Source organism: Curcuma longa, chromosome 10, assembly GCF_044706935.1.
Source record: "Curcuma longa cultivar G26 ecotype Majalengka, Jawa Barat chromosome 10, ITB_CL_G26_1.1, whole genome shotgun sequence".
Classification (NCBI taxonomy): domain Eukaryota; kingdom Viridiplantae; phylum Streptophyta; class Magnoliopsida; order Zingiberales; family Zingiberaceae; genus Curcuma; species Curcuma longa.
Genome location: NC_133870.1, coordinates 6,163,283 through 6,187,194, shown reverse-complemented (window position 1 = coordinate 6,187,194; position 23,912 = coordinate 6,163,283). Strand labels below are relative to the sequence as shown.

General features: G+C 39.6%; 1 protein-coding gene and 5 pseudogenes across 1 annotated transcript; 4 read left to right on the top strand and 2 right to left on the bottom strand.

Annotated features, from left to right (window-relative positions):
• Positions 1-67: 67 nt before the first annotated feature.
• On the bottom strand, positions 68-2,540 carry LOC141836519 (uncharacterized; annotated as a pseudogene).
• A 995-nt stretch (positions 2,541-3,535) lies between these two features.
• On the bottom strand, positions 3,536-6,360 carry LOC141835550 (sec-independent protein translocase protein TATC, chloroplastic-like; annotated as a pseudogene).
• Positions 6,361-7,089: 729 nt separating this feature from the next.
• On the top strand, positions 7,090-20,099 carry LOC141835906 (origin of replication complex subunit 4). The gene is made up of 18 exons (XM_074723305.1): positions 7,090-7,352; positions 14,493-14,611; positions 14,742-14,832; positions 14,917-14,973; positions 15,093-15,140; positions 16,290-16,340; positions 16,439-16,482; positions 16,607-16,670; positions 16,838-16,924; positions 17,280-17,371; positions 17,469-17,550; positions 17,992-18,077; positions 18,164-18,273; positions 18,454-18,546; positions 18,617-18,681; positions 18,760-18,903; positions 19,015-19,423; positions 19,681-20,099. The coding sequence occupies exons 2-17, from the start codon at positions 14,514-14,516 to the stop codon at positions 19,054-19,056; spliced, it is 1,254 nt and encodes a 417-aa protein (XP_074579406.1). The 5' UTR covers positions 7,090-7,352; positions 14,493-14,513; the 3' UTR covers positions 19,057-19,423; positions 19,681-20,099.
• LOC141836263 (receptor-like protein EIX2) lies at positions 12,283-13,043 on the top strand (annotated as a pseudogene).
• On the top strand, positions 13,379-14,286 carry LOC141835549 (receptor-like protein EIX1; annotated as a pseudogene).
• Positions 20,100-20,591: 492 nt separating the features above from the next.
• On the top strand, positions 20,592-23,664 carry LOC141836461 (cysteine-rich receptor-like protein kinase 10; annotated as a pseudogene).
• The last annotated feature ends 248 nt before the right edge of the window (positions 23,665-23,912 follow it).

The window sequence follows — 23,912 nt, the reverse complement described above, 5'->3', positions numbered from 1 at the left end:
AATAAGATTGAATAATCCAAATAAAAAAGTTTCAGAAATTAAAATAGTGAATAATGTAGCATCTCAGTATAGAAACTCTTAATAATTAACAACAAACAATATAGATGTGTTTGATCCACGAGGATAGATTGAAATTTTTTTCAGAACAGTGAAGTAGGCAAAGATCACCAACTAGTCTGATCACTAAACAAAACCCTGCTAAATTGTTGAAATGAAAGGTAATCGATCTTCCTCAACCTTCAGTTTTTCGTTCTTTCTTTTTCTTCTTCTCTGTAATCTCCTCAGTTTTTGGCCGTTTCTTTTCATGTTTCTCCACCTTCGGCTTCACTGTATTCTCCTCAGTTTTTGCACGTTTCTTTTCATGCTTCTCCTCCTTTGGCTTCTCTGTGTTCTCAGTTTTTAATCGTTTCTTTCCACGCTTCTCCTTTGGCTTCTTTGTGTCGCCCTCAGTTTTCTCTCATCTTCCTGCTTTCGGCTTCTCTGTCTTCCTGCTTCTTTTCCAGCATCTCATTTGGCTTCTCTGTTTTCCCCTTGGTTTTCTGTTGTTTATTGTCCCGCTGCTCCTTTGGCTTCTCTTTTTTCCCCTCAGTTTTTTGCAGCTTCTTTTCCTGCTTCTCTTCTTTTTCTATATTCTCATTGTCGGAGCGGCTAAGCATCCTCTGTGGCCAATGAGACCAAAAATGATTTTACTCACATGTTGAGAAAGATTAAATGTAATTTTTACCTAAGAACAGACATCGCCAAGCCTAGTCATTTGATCAAGTTAGATTAATGCTGAAACAATAGGAAGAGATAATAACCTTCTTCCTCCTCTTGGCCCGTTGTCGCCACCCAGACTTTGTCTTGGTGGAACTTGGTTCCTGAAGATTTTAGTTGGATGAACTGTATCAATATGGCAACTGGGTCTTCAAAAACACAAATTGAAACCAACAGGAAACAAAAACAAAATGGCTTTTTAGATTTGAGTACCTTGGCAAGAGCTACGATCCGTGCATACCTCTCTGCATGAGTCTCTTGCTCTTCTTCAATTTCACCATCACTATTAAGCATCACTTTGAGCCTTCCTTCTTGAAATTGTTTCTTTGAACGAGCATGTGCCTTAATGCAAGGAGAAATAAATGTGAGTAAACACAAAAAGAAACAATCACAGATGAAGTACTAATTTATTAAGGAGTGTTAGCAGGTTGGCTCCACTGAATTCTTCCAAAAACAGATTAGATCCAAGTTCAAGTTATTAAGAACAAGCTTTCTAAACATTAATCAACAACTGAGGGTCAAACCACATTGAGTTGAATAAATACTACAAGACAGAAACTGAGAAAATACCTGATGTTAAATGAAAGTAAATAATAATATTCCTCTTGTTTACATAAAAGACTGATGAATTTCATCACTGATATATCTCAGGAAATTGAGTAACAATAAAATATAAATTAATGAAATGAACTACAAGAGAAACTCAAGCTAAATGCTTCTTATTGCAAGTGCAGCACGGCAACAACTATACATGTATGCATATTCAATTTGTTACCTTTGAACTGAGGTGTCTCTTAACTGTCTCATCGCTTAAGCAGATAACTTTTGGGCAGATACGGCATTTGAAAACTGATTTATATTTCAAGATGAAAATGAGATCAGCTTGAACGGGATCATCGCAATCAACAGAAATGTCACTAGCATTGATCTTCCCATATTTTTTAGCTTCTGCACCAACAATTGGCTCACTAGATCTCATGTTGGGATGAACAGCTGCAGAGATATCATCTTTCACATTAGCAAGACAAATAATCAAAGGAGAAAATTTGCTTCATATATGGCAGTGCAGAAAATTATAGAGAAGATATAATCTTTGAAGAATAGTAGAACTAACGTTTGCTATATGCTTAGAAATTAAACAAAAGCTTTAACAAATCTAATCACAATTTTGAAGAATAGACAATCTACAACTAACAATTGGTATATGCTAAGGAATTAAGCAAAAAAGGCACCAACTTTGACTAAAGACTCAGATGTACGAGTTGATTGTCAATAAAAGTCCACAGTCATCCTGAAATCAAGTGAATACATAACAATATGGAGAATCTCTCAGAGGGAAACTTATCAAAATCAGAACATAGTCATCAAATTCAACTAGCTGGCTTGTCCCTTACGTTAGATTAAAAAAAATAAATGGAATTAAAACATAATGAAAACACCTACTGACAACGCGATTGCAAGATCTAAGCCTTAAATTTGGGAGATGGGATAGGCGAGAGAAACAGATCAAACCAGAAAAAGGGAAGCGGCGCTGCAACTCGTCTTCTGAGTCTTCGCCATCTTCATCATCTTCGTCTGCGTCGGAGTCGCTGGAATCCACGATGGCCCCCACTTCTTCTGTCTCCGCCTCGCCATCGCGCGGTTCTACTTCCTGGTCCGATTGGAGCTCCGAAACGGAGTCAGAGTCGGAGTCAGAAGACGAGGAGGAATGGCCATCCTGGTCGACATGTTCATCCCTGTAGAAACGCCGCTTGATCATGGCTCGCGAAGAAGACGGAAGAAGAAACAGGTAAAGCCCTGCGAAGAGGGTTTAGAAGATTAGGGTTTGGATATTTTGATGGGACTACGATTTTACAAGTCCACCCTTGTAAAATTATATTTTACAAACCGTGAATCGGGTTGACGTAGGACGGCGGGTGTCCATCTGCTTAGGGTTTGGAGCTGCGCTTTTGCCTACGATTGAGTTTGTTACTGAAATAGATTTATTTAAATAGATAAAAATTGAATTTTGATAAAGTCAAAGTAATATTCTTCCTATAGATCAACTATAGTTTTCTGATTTACCTCCTTATAAATATTAAGATCATTAAACTTTTACACCAAATAATCTGGATAATTAATATAAAGTCATTCAAACATAAATAGGATGGCTTAACAATGGCCAGATGTGGTGTGGAGTCGAGCGGCCCCACGTCGATCGAAACGACTTTCAACCCCGCTTGCTGTAATTAAATTCTAAATTGTAAAATATTAAAAATACTAATTAAATTTGATAATGATTATTAAATTATAATAATATTTATTAATATATACTTTAATTTTAATTTTTTATTGATCAATTTTAATTTTAATAAATTATCAATTAAATTTGTCTAGTTAAAAATATTTAGTGGATATATATAAATGACGAATTATAAAAAACTAGAGAGGATGTGTACGATCATTTCTGAAAGAGCAAGGGGCACGATAACAATAGCATTAAAACAATTTGATCCGATAAAATATTAAAAATTATTAATAAAATTTTTAAATAAAAAAATTAAAATTATCAATCAAATCTAATTTTAACTAATAAAAAATTATAGATCAAATTTAATTTTGATCATTAAAAAATTTAAAATTATTAATAAATCGTATTACAACCAATCAAAAATTAAAAATTACTTATCAAATTGCGTGTAATATACAATTATCTTTTTAATCAAACATTACTTCACAATACAAAACAGTCAAGCAATGCACAAGAAGGTTTCCATCCAAATGGTGAGATGAATCATCTTTTTTATAGCACTTATCGTTCACAAGATTAAAACAGACAGCTCTAACGAATGGAAATCTAAAACAATCTTCCTGAAGATGCACCTCGCAATTCGATAAAGCTAATCAAATCTAATCTAATCGATGAACAATCTAACTATCGACCTGTTAGTTTTTTACCATCCATGCACCACCCAAGTAGAGACCCAGCAGAGGCCCTGCCAATAGCATCTGCGTCAGGGGATCGGTAGAAGGCGTCAGCACCGCGGCCACGACGACGACTGCGCCGACCACGACGCGCGTATCTCCAGATCGATAGCATCTGATCCCCAGATACCAGCCCAACCTGTCCCAACAACAGTTGAATGACTGGAACCTGCACAAGAAGAATGGAGGCTGTGTGACTAACATTTTTTAACTATGATGGATCCATGAGCTTCCAACCTCACCTGAAATGACAATCCTGTGCTGAACATAAGAACCAGAACGAACTCGAAATACTGATCGATGGACCACAATGACTCAACTGCACCTTCCGCGTAGTTCACGAAGAAGTTCAAGGCTGCAGGGGGTTAGAACTGCGTAGGAGAAGGCAATGCCGACATAAAATAGGATAGAGGAACCGATCGAATACAATTGGCCCGAGGAATTTTCTTTCATCGCTTGTTAGACCGGGAAGAACAAAAGCTATGATCTCGTATAGAATGACAGGACTCCCAAGAAGCAGCCCACAGTAACCTGAAACCTGTATTTATTGAAATATCTGTTACGGTCGACATAGTAGTCGTCACTATTTGTAAACCTTTAGTGCAACATAACAATAGAGAAGGAAAAAAAGACTGACAACTTACAGTAACAGACATTAGAAAAAGAAAGCAAACTGTGGTATGTTTTTGCGATCGTTCAAGAATGATATAATTTACCTTTAAAGTTGTAAAGAAGAATTCTCCAGGAGAAAGTTGGAGGAAGCGAACTCCCTGGGAACTAACAGGTGCTTCAAGGAGTATGATCAAATCCTTAGAAAAAAAGAAGCAACCTAACATGGCAGCTCCCACGGCCAAAACCGAGACAAATATTCTCTCACGAAGTTCTTCTAAATGGTCAAATATGCTCATCTCTTTGTCATCTGGAAGAAGCTCTTTATCGGGGTTCAGAAAATTATAAAGGGCACTTTTCTCTTCATCTTGTTGGATTTTTTGTAGTGAATCTTCAAAAATATTTTCATCTGCACCAAACATCTGTGACATTTTCAGGTACATAAAGCAATGTATATTCACCAATAGAACTGATTCCCATCGTCATTACTATAATGGAAGAAGCAACGGGGCATATACGCTGAGCTCTAAATATACTGAGTTGTTTGATTTGTCTGTCTGATGAGTTGACTTTTACAGTTTGCAATGCATATCTTAGAATGAATAGATCAGCAAATCAACATAAAAAATGACATCTTAGCTTTAGCTCCTACCAGATGAGATCAGATAAATCAGTTCTCTGCACTTACTATCTAAGTAGAGAAAATTAGGAACAAAAAATGTCCATTTCAGCAGTGAAATGAAACATTAGTCCACATTACAAAAGAATCTCCCATTATATTTTAGATGTGCTCCCATATAGCAGCTTAAGACATTTCCTAGTGGATGTAGTAAACAAAATTTGTCATAATTCAGGTTGCAACATCGTGAAACATGGCTATAATAATACATAAGCATACCTATTCCAAGTGGGAAATAACATTTTCTGATGGAACAATGATGTTGTATCTATAGTAGTAAAGAAAGTATCAAGACTAGTACACTTAAGGCTGATTTCAGTTGGGTGGAAAGATAAGAGGTGGACGGGGAGGAAAATTGACACACACAAAAAAGTAAATGAGTAATTCATGCTCCTTATCAAAGTTGTGAGCTTTCCTCTCCCGCCTTCCCTGCGAGAGAGGGCTATCGAAATCATTGTCAATGACAGTCTTAAGCAGCCTTGACTTAGAAAGGAAGAAACTGCATTAGGTTTAATAATTAGAGTAAAATATATAGAAAAAAAGTTCACTATGATAGCCAAATAAGAACAATAGAAACTTGAGATACACTTCTTCTTGTTGATGTAGAAACAACACTAAGTGAAGGAACAAGAGTGTGAAGAGTTTAGACTTCAACTAGCCACAATAAAAGTTTTCAATGTAAATAATTGGAAAGAAATATCCTCCAGTGGGAGGACTAAAATAACAACCGAGTGACATTAAGTACTAGATATCTGCACCTGTAATTCCATTTCAAGATGGAGTTTTTGTTCACCTTACATAATCTATAATTTTGAACCATGTGAAACGTGTACAGTCATTCAAACTTCGCATACAAAATCATATTACACGATAAGCTTATCTCACATATCAATTGTTCTATCCCATGAGAACTTCAGAGATAGTAATGGAAGGGAACTCCTAAAATATTCTACTTCTGTCACTAAGAAGAACAAGATAGATAACATGACAGTACATCTTCATGCTAAACTACATCAAAATCTTAGATTTAAATAATCACTAGTAACTCTTTAACAAATAAATGACTATGAAGATGTTGCTCACTACTTCAAACTATCATACATAACCAGCTAATTAGTAGAAACAGGGGGACTTTCTTCATCACGTGGACGTTGCTGCGGTAGCTTCTCCTTCTGCTCCTCGGGAGCGGCGTCGTCCTTTAGGAGGGCGGAGCAGAGGCGGCGAGGCTTGCGGGGGGAGGGCTTCGAGAGGGCAGTGAAAGCCGCTAACGAGGGGGCGGCGCTGCGATTGCTGGGGGGACGGAGGCGGTGCCGATGCGAATAGGGACGAAGAAGAAGAGCCGTACTTCCCATCTCTCCGCTCGCTCCCTCTTCGCATCTTTCTGTTTTCGTGCTTTGATAAATAATCACGTGCGGGGCACGCCTTCTCAGGCTAAGCTATTATTTAGAAAATATCTCTTCACTTCAAATATTCAATTAACAAAACTGAAGCGGAAGTGCGGCCGACGAGCGACCCGAGCGTAGATCCCCTTCGCCCTACCTCTCCCCGTCGCCATCTTTCCCTCTCCTGTCCGGCACTCTCTCTTTCTCTCTTCCTGTTTTACCGGCGGTTGCAGCCACCATCCGACTGTTTTTTGCCGAGCCTAGAGGGAGGGACTACCGGCCTTCCTACATTAAAGGTAAGAATTCGGTGAGTAATTGTATGATTAGTATGGGAGGAATCTTGGTTATGTTGAACTAATCACGATATATAGTTTAGGTTCAACTGACTTAAGCATTTAGGGGCGTTTAGGTTCGAACTAATCACGACATATCATTGGGTAAAGTATTATATAATTTGTTGTATTTTCTGAAAAAAAATGAATATATATAGTTTTTCTGTTTTTTGTTTATTTGAGCAAGTAGTTTGTTTACATGACTCTTAGTTTCCTATTATCACAATGTCATAAGAGCCGGCCCTGAGCCAGGGCCCAGAAATTAGAGGGGCCTAAAATTTTGGGTTAATTTTTATACTGGGCTGGTTAATTTTTATATTTGGCTACTGGGTTTAGGGTTTGCACATCGCTCACATCGCCGCACATCGCTCCTTTCGCACATCGTCGTTTCTGCAGCGCCGCTCATCAACGTTTCTGCAGCGCCGCTCATCAACGCGCAGACCCACCCTCCAACCGGCCACAGCTCCGCCTGTGCTTTACTCCGCGCTCAGCCCGACCAGCGCGCGGCAGTCCTCGAGCGCTCCGCCGCTTCCGGCCGCGGCTCCGCAGCTCTGCCTCCGCCTGGCCCAGGGCAGATCTGGCTCTCCTTTGAGTATTCCTCGAGCGTTGATCTCTCCTCGCGATCGGAAGGTCCTTTCTTCTTCTCCCATGATTATCTTCTCTTGTCGTTCTTTGTTTACTCGCTAATGTTGAACTTGAGCTCTTGGGATCTTAATGGCTGCCTGTGGGTTGGAAATTTGCGCCCTTTTGTGTTTTTTTGTTGGAGTGTTTTAGGGCTTTGTTTCTGAGGTGATGTTCTTGGTGTTAGGGATTCTTGGTGATCTGTTTGACTGTTTCCTCTCTTGTGATCGCCTGTTTGTAAATCTCTTCTTCTACATAAAACAATTTACACTACAACTTCCAAGCACAAGATTCTGCTTGTAAATCTCTTCTTCTACGTATATAGAGTCAACCCAAATAGCTAACGGATTTGAAGACATCTATCAGAATCTAGCTCTGTGGTTCACAATTGCTAATTGATGAAAATTTAATAAAAACAAACTTCAAATAGATGAGAACCAGTATGTTTAACAACACAATTAACGTATTTTATCATGAATCATTTAGGACCTTTTCAAACATGATTCGTCGGTTTAATTGGAAAAATCTAAAATATATTAGAAAGGATGACTACATAGCAAGAAAAAAATTACATCTTTAATGTAATATCTTACTTAATAGCATAACATAGTTAATGAAAGATGTGAATTCTTAATTTATAAAAGAACATGCTTTCATTTACACCTCCGTCAAAGGTTACAAACAGTTGTCCATTTTAATTCATTTAAAATTGCAACCATATTGCCATCACATTTATACTAAAACTTAAGTATAAGTATACTAAAATTGTAACCATATTGCTTAATTTTAACGCTAAGGTTGTATTTGGTAGAATCTAACTAGTAGTAAGTTTTCCATGTGTCTAAAAGAGTGCATCCCTTCTGGTTAAATTTCTATTTTTGACCATTTAATGTTGCTGATTTCTGGTCTTTGGTGTTCAATGTAGCTACTGGTTCTTTAGATGTTGCTTCTATGTTTGTTCTGATCTTATCATTGCTTTTGAGCCTCCTAACATATTAACCATATTTGCTTTTGAACTACACTGAGGTCATTTGCTCTGCCTTTTGAACTATAAACCTATTGAGATGGAACTTAATCCTTGATCAAGTTAGTAAAGCTTACTCTAGTATTGAGCTTGTTGCCTATAGTTTGTAAGCCTATTCTTGAATTATATCTGGATTAGTCATTAGAATTTGAAATTAGTTTCTCATCCCTGAATTGAAATTAGACTCTCTCTTGATTCATCTTGATCCAAATTCTAGTAAAAGAGAGTTGGCATGACAAAAAATCAACTCCTAAATGATTGAAAAGAAAACCTTGTTGCCATTTCACTCTTCTTTTGATGGGCCTAAGGAGACATGTTAAATGAAGACAGATAAAAAAGATACAGGAAGAGATAAGAGGTAGAAACTCTATCCATTTAGCCTCACTATTGCTTAGTGTGACTTATTAAGCATGATGCCCTCGGGGCATAGGTGAGTTGGTTACGACGCAGCAGACTTGCAGAAGAGGGCAAGGGTTCGAATCCTGGCGAAACCGGGCAACACCCTCCTGCGTCGTAACCAACTACACTTTCTCGATTTACCTCCTCACAGATGGTCGTGGGGCCGACCGTGTGGGGCCGCTAAGGTGGCGGATCCACCTTTTTTGCAGAAGACTTATTAAGCATGATGAAATATTAAGAGATCATGCATTTAAGTGCCTTGACATTTTGGATTAAATTGACACTCCTCTATAGTTCTTTGATTTGATATTTGACTTTATATTTGTGAGAATACCTAGAACAAGAGTTACCAAAGGTAGTATATGCATATTTGTCATGATCATACGTGATAATGGTAAACTTATTACAAAGACTACGTTTGATTCTTGTTACACTGATGGATTTGTCACCTGAGAGTCTAGAGTTTGCTTCACTTGTACTTTCATACTTGGTTTTATATATGCATTCAACATCTGTGTACTTGTTTGTATATTAGCTATTTATGCTTTAATTATTGAATTTCTAATTATTCATGCTTTGCTCGATCTTATTTTGAGAGGAATTCTACTCAACAACTTTGTTGACACTTCTCTATGTTTCACATATTTTTGCTGATAAACATATGAGGCGATTTTTTATCTGCTAAATATAGCTGGAGCAATGATAAAACAACAGGTTGGACTACACAGATGACTTTCATGTTGCATTGCATTGTAATTTCTTGGGGATTTTGTGAAAAAAGAGAGAATGTTCTTGCTTTATGGTGATTGCCATTTACGCATCGGAGATGAATCGTACCAGGGAGTAAAGCATTTTTATTTTGGAATCCACATTTGACATTGTATTATGAAATTTGATTTAGTTGCACAAACTTTAATTAGTGTTATAATATCATTACATAATTCATTTTAGTTGCATTTAGAAACAAATTTGGAATTTTTTAAAAATGAAATTAGTTGTATTATGAAATTTAAGAAGGTTAAAATCTGTCCTCTATCAAATGGTGTAAGAATTAAATTTGATTATGTCTTTTTTGATTTGTTTCATCTAGGGCCCAAAATTTATAATTTTGCCCAGGGCCTCTGGACAACCAGGACCGGCTCTGCTCATGGGCTTAAACATGCGCTCCAAGTTCACATGTCAAGATGATTGACCACTTTTTGACGGCTGAATAATGGCAATTTTAACCGAGCACGACAACTAAATTATTACAATAATGATCAATCGATGGAAATAGATTCTTCACCAAACTAACACGGTTTTCATTGCCATTGTTATTGTCATCGCCATCGCCATATTGTTATTGCCTGTAGAATAACAATCCTTCAAAAATTGTGGTGCATTGCATTGCCGTGACCTATACACACCTCAGATAGCTGACTGCATTATGAGTCATTGATGACTTGGTCTGCTCATCAATATAATGTTGTCGCCGTCTGATCATGACCGGCAGATAAAGCAACGATCGATCGTAATTTCCATGACTCTAATTATATTTCCACGGAAGAAGATGACAAATTAACGTATGGGCCACGTAATTACTGAGTCATATATAATTAGGATGAGGAAGAATAATAAGCGATGACTCATGTAATTAGTCAGTCATTAGGTATGTATGTACGTATGTATATGGAAATTAATGTGATCTTTGGGCAGTGCCGGTCTTGAGATGTCTCTGAATATTTATTAGCCAATAGCTTCCGTTTTCTAGTATAATTAAGTGTCGATGTCGAATTGAAGAGAGGAAAATTGGATAGAATTTTGAGTCGAATTAGGTAATATATCCTTATTGGAGTTGAATTAAGCTATCGTATGATATATAGAATAATTTTCAATATCGGATAGTGAGTGATTTGAAGTCGTCTATGGACTCTGAAGCCATATTCCCTTCCTCCTTCACCGCGTGCCCCTCTTAGTCAATCATTATTATTCCTGTTGAGATTCGCTTCTGGATACGCCGACTCTTTTCCGATCCGCACCACACTTGGACGAGCTTAGACGAGAAAGGGATCGTGGAGCTTCTGGGACCTGCACTCACAACAATCGTGAGAAGGAAGGTCAGGGGTTACCCTGGCGCGACCACTCCAATACTTAAGTCAGTTCGTGAGGGAGGAAGGGGAAAACGAGAATGGAAAGTGAGAATTGTGAGATTGCTTACCTTCCTCCAGTACATAACCAATCTTATATATGAGTCTGGGGAGTCATGTCACATCATGAGTATGGTTGGGGTCCCATCATCGGTATGAATTTGTCAGAAGGCATGGTATATTCAGAGTATATGCCCCATCATTGACTTGTATCTGAGTGGGTATGCCACGTACATCTATCAGAGCATTACCATGATTAATTACAGAGATAGCAGGGGGACATTCATAACCGTATAATGGTGGAGTGGTCTTTCAAGGGACAGGACAAGAAGAGTCGAAGGGAGTCAATTCGGCTCAGGCGGATGAACGTTGACACAGAGCCGAATCGGTTCGGGAGATCCGTTCCCTGTCGACTCGGTTCGGTTCGAGAGGGTGATTCTGAATCGAGAATCAGGCCCGGCTCTGGGCATAGGCGGGTAAGGCCTATGCCTAGGGCCCAGGTTTAAAAGGGGCCCAAAAAAAAAATTTAAATTATTAAATTATTTAGAGATAATAAATAATAAAAGGTTAAAATCGGATCCAGGAAATCTCGCCGCTTCCCAATACCGATATCCCTTTATCTCCCTCGCCTCGTTCGACGCGTCTCCTTCTCCCGTTCTCTTTCTCCTCGCCTCGTTCTCCGCGTTCTCCTTCTCCCGTTCTTTCGTTATCGTTCAACGCCAACGGCCAATCTCGCGACAGCCGACTGTCGACTCTTCATCTCCTGCCGACGCCGGCGAAACAGCGATCTCCTGCCGACGCCGGCGATTCTGGCAGCAACGACGCTCTACTTGACCGCTACCTTCTCCGTCAACCTCTATCGGGGCATCTCTTGGCACACTGCTCAATCCGTCAGTTTCCTTATCTTCCTCTTTATTTTACGCTTGTTTTCTTCATTCGATCACTAGCGGGTTGAGTTTGCTACGGGTGTTTGCGATTGCCTAAGCTTTACGAGTTTGTTTTGGATAATTTTATTGATTTTAAGTTGAGAAATGAATTAGATTTGCTAGAGTTTGGTCTTCGGTTAAGAATTGCATTTATGTAAGGGTTTACATCACTCAGAGGAGTCGCAAAAGATCCATCTTTTATGTCTTTAGACTTTAGCTTAACCTTCTAGGTCTACGGTATATTTGTCACTCTTTCGGCCGTCACCTCAGCTGCATTAATGTGGCGTCTCATCACGGCAGGAAGAAGCAGATATCGCAATTTCCAAATAGATGAATGCCAATTTCCACAGGGAGCACGACGACTGATTCTTTTATCGCAATAATGGCCGATCGAGGGAAATTAATTGAAATAGACTCTTCTTCAATTCATTCTTCAACATATAAATAGCCATTGCCATTCTCATTGGCCTACTGCAAACATAACAATCCACCAACCAAAGAGTATGGCAACGGCCTGGAGAAGCACACTCCGTTTCCGTGAGCCATGGCCACTGCACCACCCCCACCGCTGCTACCATCTTCCTCTTGTCAGGCTCTGCTGCCTCATCATCCTCGCCTTCCTTCTTGTAGAGGTAGAAGCGAGAGTGAGCAGCAAGGGGTGCTTGGAGAGGGAGAGGGATGCTCTCTTGCTTCTCAAAGCCGCCATCAAAGATCCTTCCGCACGCTTGTCTTCTTGGCGTGCCCAAGTAGATTGCTGCGCTTGGACTGGCGTGGTCTGCCACAACAGAACGGGCAGCGTACGAGTGGCCGAGCTCAACCTTCAAAATCCAAATATCAGCCAATACAATTGGAGGCGGAGTACAGTTTGAGGGGTGAGCTGCTGCATCCTTCATTATTGTCTTTATCTCATTTGCAAAGCTTAAATCTCAGTTCAATGACTTCGAAAGAACCCAAATGCCAGCACTCATTGGTTCTCTTCACAAACTGAGGTATCTTGATCTTTCTCACTCCAACATCAGTGGAACCATTCCCCCTCATATTGGAAACTTAACAAACCTTCGTTATCTTGATCTTTCTGAGTCCCTACATTGGTGGAACCATTCCCCCTCATATTGGAAACTTAACAAACCTTCGTTATCTTGATCTTTCTTGGTCCCACTTGTCTGGAACCATTCCCCCTCATATTGGAAACTTAACTAATCTTCTTCATCTTGATCTCAGCGGAAATTCTAATCTTTATTTTGCTAAAGTTGATCACAGCCTAGACTGGCTTTCTGGCCTTTCTTCTTTGATTTATTTAGATATGTCCTTTTTGAATCTCAGCGATGCTTCCCATAATTTGCTATCAGCGGTCAACATGTTACCTTCCCTACAACAATTACATCTATATGCATCTGTAGTATTAATAATTTCCCTCTTTCTGTCAATTTCCCTCTCAATAACCTCACTTCTCTCACAACTCTCGATCTTGGTGAGAATAACTTCAACTCTTCTTTTCCTAACTGGTTGTGGAATCTCACAAGCCTGTCGTCTCTTCAACTTGCATGGCTGTGAAATTCAAGGGACACTGCCTATTGAAATTGGCAACTTAATTAGCCTCACTCATCTTGATCTTTTTGAAATTTGCTCTCTGGTCCCCTACCTGATACGTTATGGAAATTGAAGCATCTATCATACCTCGACCTGAGCTATAATTTACTTGGAAATTCTTTACCAATGGGGATTATGAACCTATCAAGCTTATCAACACTGCTCCTTGATAATTGTTCACTAATTGGTTCAATACCCAGTGAATTAGGAAATTTAACAACTCTAAATAGTATTTCTCTTGGATCTAATTCACTCTCTGGACCAATACCACATGAGATTGGGAAACTAGTCGACTTAGAGTCTCTTGACCTGTCTGTTAATTCCTTTGAGGGTGATATTACTGAGTTTCACCTTTCCAACCTAACCAAACTAAAGAACTTGCTCTTGTCTGATAACCACTTCCTTACCATAGCAATAGACCACAATTGGACCCCTCTTTTTCAATTAGAAACATTAGCCTTGGTTCCTGTAAGTTAGGTCCTAGATTTCCTACATGGCTTCGTTCACAAAAATCCATCATGGCTATTGATTTGCACAATACAGGTATAGAGGACAACTTGCCTGAATGGTTTTGGAACTCTCTTTCCATCATTTATTGTTTAGATCTCTCCCATAATAAAATTAGTGGTACTTTGCCAGTATCCCTAGAGAGTTTGACCGAATTATCTTGTTTAAATTTTGGTTCGAATCTACTAGAAGGTCCAATTCCTCATTTGCCACCCAACTTATATTGGCTAGATCTATCTGATAATGCATTTTCAGGGTCGTTACCACCAACGCTATTCACACCACAATTACAATTTTTAATTCTGTCACATAATCATATTAATGGAAGCATACCATCTAATATCTGTAATTTTCTTACACATGCTCATTGATTATATTGATGCATGCTTGTGGTAGTTTTCTTGTATTGAGGATGCATGTACAGAGTTGCTATCCTTATAATGATTAGAGATTATTCTCATCACTTGCTATTTGTTACTAACATGTCATGTGTGATATACCTACGCTAACACAGAGAACTTATACTTGTTATATATGGTGTTATCCTTGTATTAATATTCAATTTCCTGCCCATTAGATCACGTATCCAATTGCTACCATGGATGCCGAGAAAGCTCTTGCTCTTCTTCGATCTAGGCTCTGTGACCCTAACTATGTCCATGCGACTTTCAAATCCTCTGAGGAAAGCAACTATTGGTAGTGCCATCAAATCTCCCACCTCAAACCCTCCAATTTTTTCTTTGCCATTATTGATTCTATAGATTCTACCATTTATCACTTTGTTCATTTTTGGATATCTAAGAAAATATTTTTCATTCATTTTCAGCAAATTGAAGGTCCTTATCATGAACTCTATTTCGGATGCTTGTAACAACTCTATCCTCCTCCTTGGTCCTCGAGGATCTGGAAAGGTTGCGGTAAGGCCTTCAGTAAAAAAATCTACATTTTAACCTTCATCATCTTTCCACTACATATACACAATCAACCTTCTTGTTGTTCAGATAGTTGACTTGGTCCTTGAAGATTTGAAAACTCAACTCCCTGATTCAATTTCTGTGGTATAGTATAATGTTTCTTGGTTTCTGTGGCCTTTTTACTGGTTCATTTTTTTTCTTGTTCTATTGTGCTCTTGTAGTGAGATCTTTAAGTATATAACAATGCATTTTTTGTGTTCCAGATCAGGTTGAATGGGCTACTCCATAGCGATGACAACTTTGCACTGAAAGTGAGATCTTTATCAAATCTGCTTGGTTTGTTCAATTTTCTTCACTTTACTTATTGTTGAAATGTTCTAGTGTGTAGATAGCCCATGCAATTGTGTTGTGCTTATATGGAGGGAAGAAAGTAGGGAAGAAAGGAAGTAGTTTAAGTTCGGGAAAAAATAAAGTAAGAAGTATATTATCATATTTCAGCCAAATTAAAGTAAATTACCTGTTAGTTATGGATCTTTTCCTCAACTTCCACATAATTTTGGCTGAAATAAAATGGAGGATTTGGATGAGGTGATATTCTTTTCTCCCTTTATCTTCCTTCCAAGTAAAGAAGATGATTTGACAATTCAATTCTTTTCCATTTCTTACCCACTTATTTCATCCAAGTGAATAGCGTGATACTTGTGAGCTTCAAATGTCAAAGAAAAGAGGATGTCTACGAATATCTGAAAAGGAACTACTAAGTTGCTTTGGTGATTTTGCAGAGAATTGAATTAATTTTAGTATAGAATAGAGGAATCAACGGAAGGGAGAAGGGAGTAAGAGGTTGGGGGTGGAAATGATCTTGTATTTCTCCCTCTCCCTTCATATTCAAACTTTGCTATGCTCAACATGCAGAAAGGATATAGTTATTTTGTTATAAATTGCTATTTTACCAAATTATTTTTATTTTTATAGGATAGATTGGATTATTTTGGTCTTAAAATGTTCCTTTACTTTCCCTCCACCAATATCATGCATATGAGAAAGATACTCTCCTCCTCTCACTCCCTTTCCTTCCCTCTTCTTCCCCTTGCCAAACAACTCACAAACTATAGGATATAATGTGATTGAGTCAAAGCATTGGGTTTAGAGCATCTTTGTTTAGTGACATAATCTTTCTCATTTTCATAGTAGACCAAATTTTTATATGTAGTATATAGTAAGGTCCCTTCCCCTCTCTCAATTGGATCACAAAATTCTGTCTCATTCATATAATGACAAAATGATGAAATTGCTTTTCCTCTTGGCATATAAGCTTTAGGTCAGTCAGATATACCTAGAAATATCTCTTTCTATATTTCTTCATGACCTCAACAAATTATGCTTTGCACTCTATTTTGCTTTTTTCATTTTAATTTGTATTGCTAATGACATTCACAAAGGCATATTTGCTGTTTCAGGAAATAGCTAGGCAGTTATGCTTGGATCACCAATTATTATTTTCTAAGATGGTATAGTTAGTCCTTCTAATGTTTTTCAGTGTAAAAAAATTATAATATACTTTATAGTTATCCAAGGTATGAACTCTAGATCTCATTGTGTTTTCTAGGCTTCATCAGATGACAATGCTGGATTCATGATTGATATGTTAAAGTAAGTACAGCTTTTCACCAAATTTTATTTTCCATGTTTAAACTTAAAAGTGTCTGAGAAGTTTCTTCTTAGCACACTCAACTTCTGATTGAATTTTCATCTATTTGTATTTTGCCATGGACAGGGAGTGTGGATTATCTCACAAATCAATAATTTTTGTCTTGGATGAGTTTGATCTTTTTGCTCAGGTACGAGTAGTAACTTTTAGCCACTTACAGAATTCTGTGTAAGTACTTCTTTACTTGCTTGTGTTGTTCCCTTGTCAATCCTCCTTTGTTGTTCCATTTTTATCTCATTATGCAATGGCTTTTGCCTCATTCTAAACCTTTGAGCTATTTGATACGTGTGTATGCAGGGGAAACAACGATTACTTTATAGTTTGCTTGATGCAATGCAAACAGTGACTTCACAGGCTGTAGTTATCGGTGTTAGCTGCCGACTGGTATGTAGCCTCCACATTTCTCACTTTTCTTTACATTCATGTTCATGTCAATATACACTGGGCCACCCATATTTTTTAATCTCTTCTATACCATGTGTTTTGAAAATTTAAAAAAGACAAATAAAAGGAAAAATAAGGAACATTAAAGTTAAGAATGTGGAAGGAAACTTAATTGCTTTTGATTTTCATCCATTTTTTAAGATTGATTTTTTAGTGAAGAAATAATTATGAACTACTCAAGGTTTCCTAAGTAAACAATTGTTTTTATGTATATTATTATTCTTATTATTCCATTTTTTTTCTCCCTAATTTTCTTCTAAGCATTGCTTACTTGATAAAGCCTCATGTCTTTCAGGATGCAGACAAACTTCTTGAAAAAAGAGTTCGTTCTAGGTTTTCTCACAGAAAACTACTTTTTGTTCCTCCTTCAAGAGAAGATGTAAGAAGGTGATCATATTCTCTAACTTATGATAATTGCTTATAATGTCAAATATCTTTCCAAGCAGTTAATCCTCAGTTTTCTTCATTTTGACATGTTATTCAGATTGCTGGAGCACATATTATACTTGCCAAAAGACATAGGTCTCCTCTCTGAATATGTTGCAGAATTCAACTCAAAGATTCAGGTGTTCTCTTCTTGCTCCCATGGTACATTCAATATTATTGTGTAACTTGCTTGCCATAGAGGATTAATAACCAAAATCACTGAGGCTTCTGCTTGGTATTGACAAATAGTCCTGCAAGTCTCTTGTACAACATGATTTTGATGTGAGATTATTGTTAGTGTGATGGATTTACTTGGATAGATGACATGTAAAATGATCTAGGACTCATGATTTTGATGTGAGATTATTGTAGTATCAAGGATTTACTTGTATTTATGAGATGCAGAACCCTCTAGCACGCATGGATATGCCATCTCAGTTCACATAATTTCACTTAAATTTTAAATTAGGAGAATCCACAAAATTATCTTTCCCTTTGTTATTTTTTGTTATTATTATTATTTTCATGATCATTGAATTGCACAATAATGAATTAATTAGTATAACTGTGTGTGTTTGCAGGATATTTTAAATGACAAAAAATTCCAAGAAATCCTTGATTCCGTTTTAATTTTTAATGGAACAATTAGTAACTTGGTGCAGTTTATGTAAGTTTGTTTACCATTTTTTTCATGATTGAAGCACTGTATTTCTTTCAATTTTATAGTTCAACTTTTGAGAAATTTTTCTTCAGATTCCGAGCTGTGGCCTCTTTGAATTTAGAATCTGGTTTGCTATCCCTGGAAAATTTCAAAGATTCTCAGATATGTTGCCAGAGGCAGCCCAAGACCCATATCCTTCAAGGTTAGTTACTTGTATCATTTACAGTTTAATCGTAATATCGCCCTTCAATTGGAGTTGAAGGGATATGAAGGTTAGAGGGACTCTACCAAATCCTAGTTAACATCAAGTTATTTAAGTGTTTCTAAAACAATTAAATAAGTCTGTATGATAATTCTTAATGTCTGAAACATGGTTGAGCAGATGTCTCAATTCTGGAACTATACATTCTGGTGTGCATGAATAGACTGGAATGTAAAGAGCAAAATTCATACAACTTCAATTCTGTCATGAAAGGTAAGTCAAAATTTGTTACCTTTATCACACTGGTGTTAAGAGGCTGAAATGAACTTCTTCTCCTCTTTAGAGTATAAAGCCATCCATGAAGCCTATAAGACATCCGACAATTACGGAGACACTGTATGCCTGAGGGTGGGTGTCTTTATCTTTCAAGCAAACATCATCATAGTTCTGCATCCATAACTTTGTATCATCTAACTATTCTATTAGGCTTTCGAACATCTCTTGGAACGAGAGTTGATTGGTTTTGTTGACAATAAGGGACGGAATTTATCCATCGAACTTCAACCAGTGAAACTTTTGATTTCACCTCATGAACTGTATCTGGGGTTGAAGTCAAGCTCTTCATGCCCTGTAAGTGCTCAAGCTAATCCAGTGATTTCTCAGGAGTTAATTATTCCACAAGAATGACGAATGCCTTGTATAGCTGGGAAATGCAATGATCATATTTTTTTTCTATTGCAGGCCATCCTTCAGAAATTGTTCGATCATGAAAGCTTCAGATAGCAAGGTGTTGATACCTAACGATGTCGGTTTTTGATACCGAACGACGCTTGTTCTGAAGAATTTTGGTTAGCCATTCTAGTCACAAGCTTGCTTGCAACTGTGCTGCACTCCTACATGAACAGGTTGCTTTCTTCAATGCACTGTAATGACTTGGTTTATGATTGAAGAAAAAGTGAAAAACCTGAATGATTTGGTTTATGATTGAATTAGTTTTGGCTAAACAAAGTCAGTCTTATGTTTTGTAAACATCATTTTAAAATTGGCACAAGAGGATTCAATTAAACCACAAACTGAGCCAGCCAAGAATAGAAAAGAAAACAAATAGCAAAATCCTCAACTGCTCTTCTCTATTCATAACCATTTGCTGGTATGTCTGAATCTATATAAATAGGAAGGTTTCGCAACCAGTTGATGTAGTGCAAGATACATTCCAACAAAATGAAGCCTAATTCATCTTCCTCGTCTCACTTCCTCCTCGCTGTCTTCCTTATCACCGGCATCCTCTACTCGACCGTGACCATTGCCAATTCACGACAAATAGAATCACAAGGTTTGGTTCCTAAACTCATCTTCATTTTCATCTTGCTAAACTCATCTTCATTTTAGCTGTCTTTGCCCTTGCAGGCCATGAATTAACTCATTCTGAAAGTGGACTCGAGGGCATGACTACAAAAGGAAGTATTGGTGCCATCAAGAGAGTGTCTCCTTTTACACCACCCGCACCAACCGGCAACCGTCATCCCGATCCTCCTTTCATCCATCCTACAAAAGGAAGAATTGGTGCCCTCAAAAGAGTGTCCCCTTTTACACCTCCTTCACCAACCGGCAACCGTCATCCCGATCCTCCTTTCATCCATCCTACAAAAGAAAGTATTGGTGCCCTCAAAAGAGTGTCCCCTTTTACACCGCCTGCCCCGACCGGCAACCGTCATCCCGATCCTCCTTTCGTCCATCCTTAACAAACATATACAAATGCATTGCGATAAATAAATCGGTTGTAAATCTATGTACATGAATAAATGCATACATACATATGATGTACTATCATGGTATCGAAATCCTATAAAAATTTAACTTGATTATCAATACAATTGAACATGAGATGTGCCTTGCAAGGCACCAATGCTTTTGAGTTGCTTGCTCTTAACTTTTTCAGTTTTTATGCATAAATTAATTATATTTCCAACTAAAGTTCTACTACTAAAGTGGGACTTCTGGAAGAATGAGACTTTTGCTCAAAAACAATTGAAAATATTTGTGCAAATTTGACTTGCACATACTAAATTCAATAGTAATTCAGTGTTGTGACTATCTAACTGATTCAGCATTTGATGCTCCACACCGCTATATATTCGACATTATTTGTTTAGGGTCAACGACGTCCCTCTCAGATTGTCAACCATTTGAAGTTTGAAGGAGGCGGCTATGGATGTGAGCGTTGACTTCCTCTCTGAAGCAATGTGAAAGTTTATCGCCTGGTCGTTCAATTTCACTGCGCCGCCGGCAGCTGCGGATTTGATAGTATATATCTATAAATGTACATTGGCTTGAAGAAGATCAATTGCATACACAGTTTCCCAATCTCTGCTCTGCCTCTGGTTCAAGATGTGGAGCAGCAGAAGGTTGAGCTTCCTCCTCGGCCTGATCCGATTCCTGCTCCTTTTCCAAGCTCCCGCAGCTGCCATGGCAGCGAACCCTTTCAGAGCAGACTGCGGCGGCGACGCCTACAACTCGAGTAGCAGCTTTGGCAGAAGCCTAAGCGAACTCTTGTCCTCTCTCACTTCTCTTTCCTCCACCACTAACTCCGCCAACGCCACCGCCGGCGCCGGGAACGACTCCGCCTACGGCTTATACATGTGCCAAGGAGACCTCTCCGGCTCCAACTGCCAGAGCTGCCTCCAGACGGCCGTCGCCGGCGCCAACCAAAGCTGCCCGGGACTTCGCCGAGCGATCGTCTACTACGACCAGTGCCACCTCCGCTACTCCGACACAAACTTCTTCGGCGTCGTCGATTCTGACGGATTCAACCTGACCAACCCCTTGGAGGTAACCAGTTCGCGGGTGGCGTTCAATGTATTGTCCGATTTGGTGCAGGCGGCGCCCCTGCGACGGCCGCTCATGTTCGCCACCAACGTGTCGGATATGTATCCCCTGTTCGCCCTGGCTCAGTGCACGGCCGACCTGACCCCCGACGGCTGCCGGAGTTGCTTGACGGCGAGTCTGGCGGCCATCGAGAGCTGCTGCCTGCGGAGAAAAGGGTGGCGCTACCTCTCCCCGAGCTGCTGGATAAGGTTCTTCGGCAATTACCCCAACAACTTGAGCACGTACATCATCCGTTCTTCGGCAATTACCCCAACAACTTGAGCACGTACATCATCCGGAGCCAGTGCTCGAACCTCGACATCCAATCCAACAGCCTCAGCGCGAAGACGGCCAATCTAAGAAGCCTTTTTGACGACCTGAGTGCTCGAGCTCCGGCGACGGGCTTCTACAACGCTTCCGCCGGAGACGGCAGCAATACGATGTACGGCCTCGGGCTCTGCGCCGGGGACGACGCCACGCGCGGCGAGTGCGCGTCGTGCCTCTCCACAGCGGGGCGGGCCATAGCGGACGAGTGCCCCAACAAGACGGAGGGGTACATGTGGTACGGGCCGTGCTTCTTGAAGTACTCGCAGCAGCCCTTCTTCGGCGTGCTGGACACCGACGAACACACCTTCTGCGGCGGCGCGGCGGCGGTGACCGCGGAGTTCGGTGGGGCGACCGAGGCGGGAGCACGGAGCATCGCGCAGGCCGCGTGGGACAGCCCGTCGTTGTACGCCGCCGGCGAGGTGGAGGCGAACGCGACGGCGAGGAGCTACGTGCAGGCGCAGTGCACGCGGGATCTGACGGCGGACAGATGCCAGATTTGCTTGGGCGGCGGGATCGGCAGGATGACGGCGTCGTGCGGAGCGCAGAGCGGCGGGTGGCAGTACTTGTCCGGCAGCTGCACCGTCCGCTACGAACAATTCCGCTTCTTCGACGATCCATCCGCTTGGGCCGCACCAGGCAACTCTCCCCCTTCTTCAACCACGCGCACACACCTTCGATTTGCTGCTTCGACTTCAATCAAATTTACATTTTACAGGAGGAGGAAGAAGATCATCAAAGGCCAGAGTCATCGCCATTGTTCTTCCGATCGCCGGAGCTGCACTCTTAGGAATTCTTCTCTTTTCCGCATGGAATCTGAGGAGAAGAAAAGGTAGAAATACTCCCCAACCAATCGATCTCGAGTCCTTGGAAGGCAGAGACATGATCTTCATGGGACTGGCCACCATTCAAGCGGCCACCAACAACTTCTCCATTGAAAACAAGCTCGGAGAAGGTGGATTTGGAGCTGTTTACAAGGTGCTAAACTGGTTCTTTCTTTCCCTTTTTCTCAATTGTTTCATGCCCACGCAGATCAACATTGGTTGAATCCTACTGCGTTTAGGGAGTCCTGATCGATGGGAAAGAAATTGCAGTCAAAAGGCTGTCACAGAGATCCAAACAAAGCCTTTCTGAGTTCGAGAATGAGGTGAAGCTGGTCGCAAAGCTCCGGCACAAGAACCTTGTGAGGCTGTTGGGATGCTGCGTGGAAGGAGAAGAGAAGTTGCTAGTCTTTGAATACCTTCCTAATAAAAGTCTAGACGCCATTTTATTTGGTTAGATTTTATCTTAGATTTTTTACTTTATATAGAAATATCTCAGAATTTCTCAAAATAGTTTTCCTTTCATCAATAGATCCAAACAAACGAGCACAATTGAGTTGGGAGACAAGGTTCATTATAATCTCCGGAGTTGCGAAAGGTCTTTTGTATCTCCACGAAGACTCACTTTTCAAAATCATTCATCGGGACCTCAAAGCTAGTAATGTATTGCTCGATAAAGACATGAACCCTAAGATATCGGACTTTGGCTTGGCAAAGGTTCACACTACTGAGGAAAGTGGCACGAGCTCACATAGAATTGTTGGGACTTAGTAAGCGAATCTAATCCTCTATTGCTCTTCAAGAATTAGTTTAGTAATCGAAGTTCTTTTGCGATGTTGATACAGTGGATACATGGCTCCGGAATATGCTATGGATGGATACTTCTCCGTGAAATCTGATGTATTTAGTTTCGGTGTTCTCCTCTTGGAAATTGTAAGCGGGGAAAGGAATAGAAGAACCTATGAGGAACAACATGGACAAAACCTACTCGGGCTCGTAAGTAGATTGTATGCCTCCACTAATACTTTTCCGGCTCCAAAGCATCCAGTAATACGATTGCTTCGACAGGCTTGGGAGTTATGGAACGACGACAAGGCATCCGAGCTCGTGGATTCGATGCTTGAGAACGAATACCAAGCCAAGGAAGCCATCAAATGCATCCACATAGGTTTGTTATGTGTTCAAGAACACAGAGAACAAAGACCAACTATGTCCGATGTTGTTATTATGTTGCAAAGTGATCATACAGTGCTTGTTCGACCGACACAACCTCCCAACGTCGTCAAGGGGCATCGAGTTTCCTAGATAACGAACTAAAACTTGAGCTGAATGGTGTATGATCTATGAATTTGGATGTTGATGGTGTGAATGAATGGTGAAGGAAGATGGATTGTTGTGATCTTATATGTGTTAGTTTTGGTAAAATTAATTAGTCCCACATTGTGAGTTTAAAAAATAAGGAAGAATCTTAATGCTATAAAAATACTTCTATCCTTATTTGTTTTGGCAAGGAGTTTGTAAATCTGGATTGGTATCCTCTCCTATATTCAGGTTCTATCATTCTTTCTTATTTTGTAATATTTTGTAATATTTCATAAATTAGTGAAATATTTTAATAGTGTTTTGGAG

What these genes read in the sequence shown, in the direction of transcription:
- LOC141835906 (XM_074723305.1), top strand. Translation starts at nt 14,514, where the DNA reads ATGGATGCCGAGAAAGCTCTTGCTCTTCTTCGATCTAGGCTCTGTGAC. An exon ending in TCCCTGATTCAATTTCTGTG is followed by an intron (nt 14,974 to 15,092) that starts GTATAGTATAAT and finishes TTTGTGTTCCAG; the next exon opens with ATCAGGTTGAATGGGCTACT. An exon ending in AATTATTATTTTCTAAGATG is followed by an intron (nt 16,341 to 16,438) that starts GTATAGTTAGTC and finishes TGTGTTTTCTAG; the next exon opens with GCTTCATCAGATGACAATGC.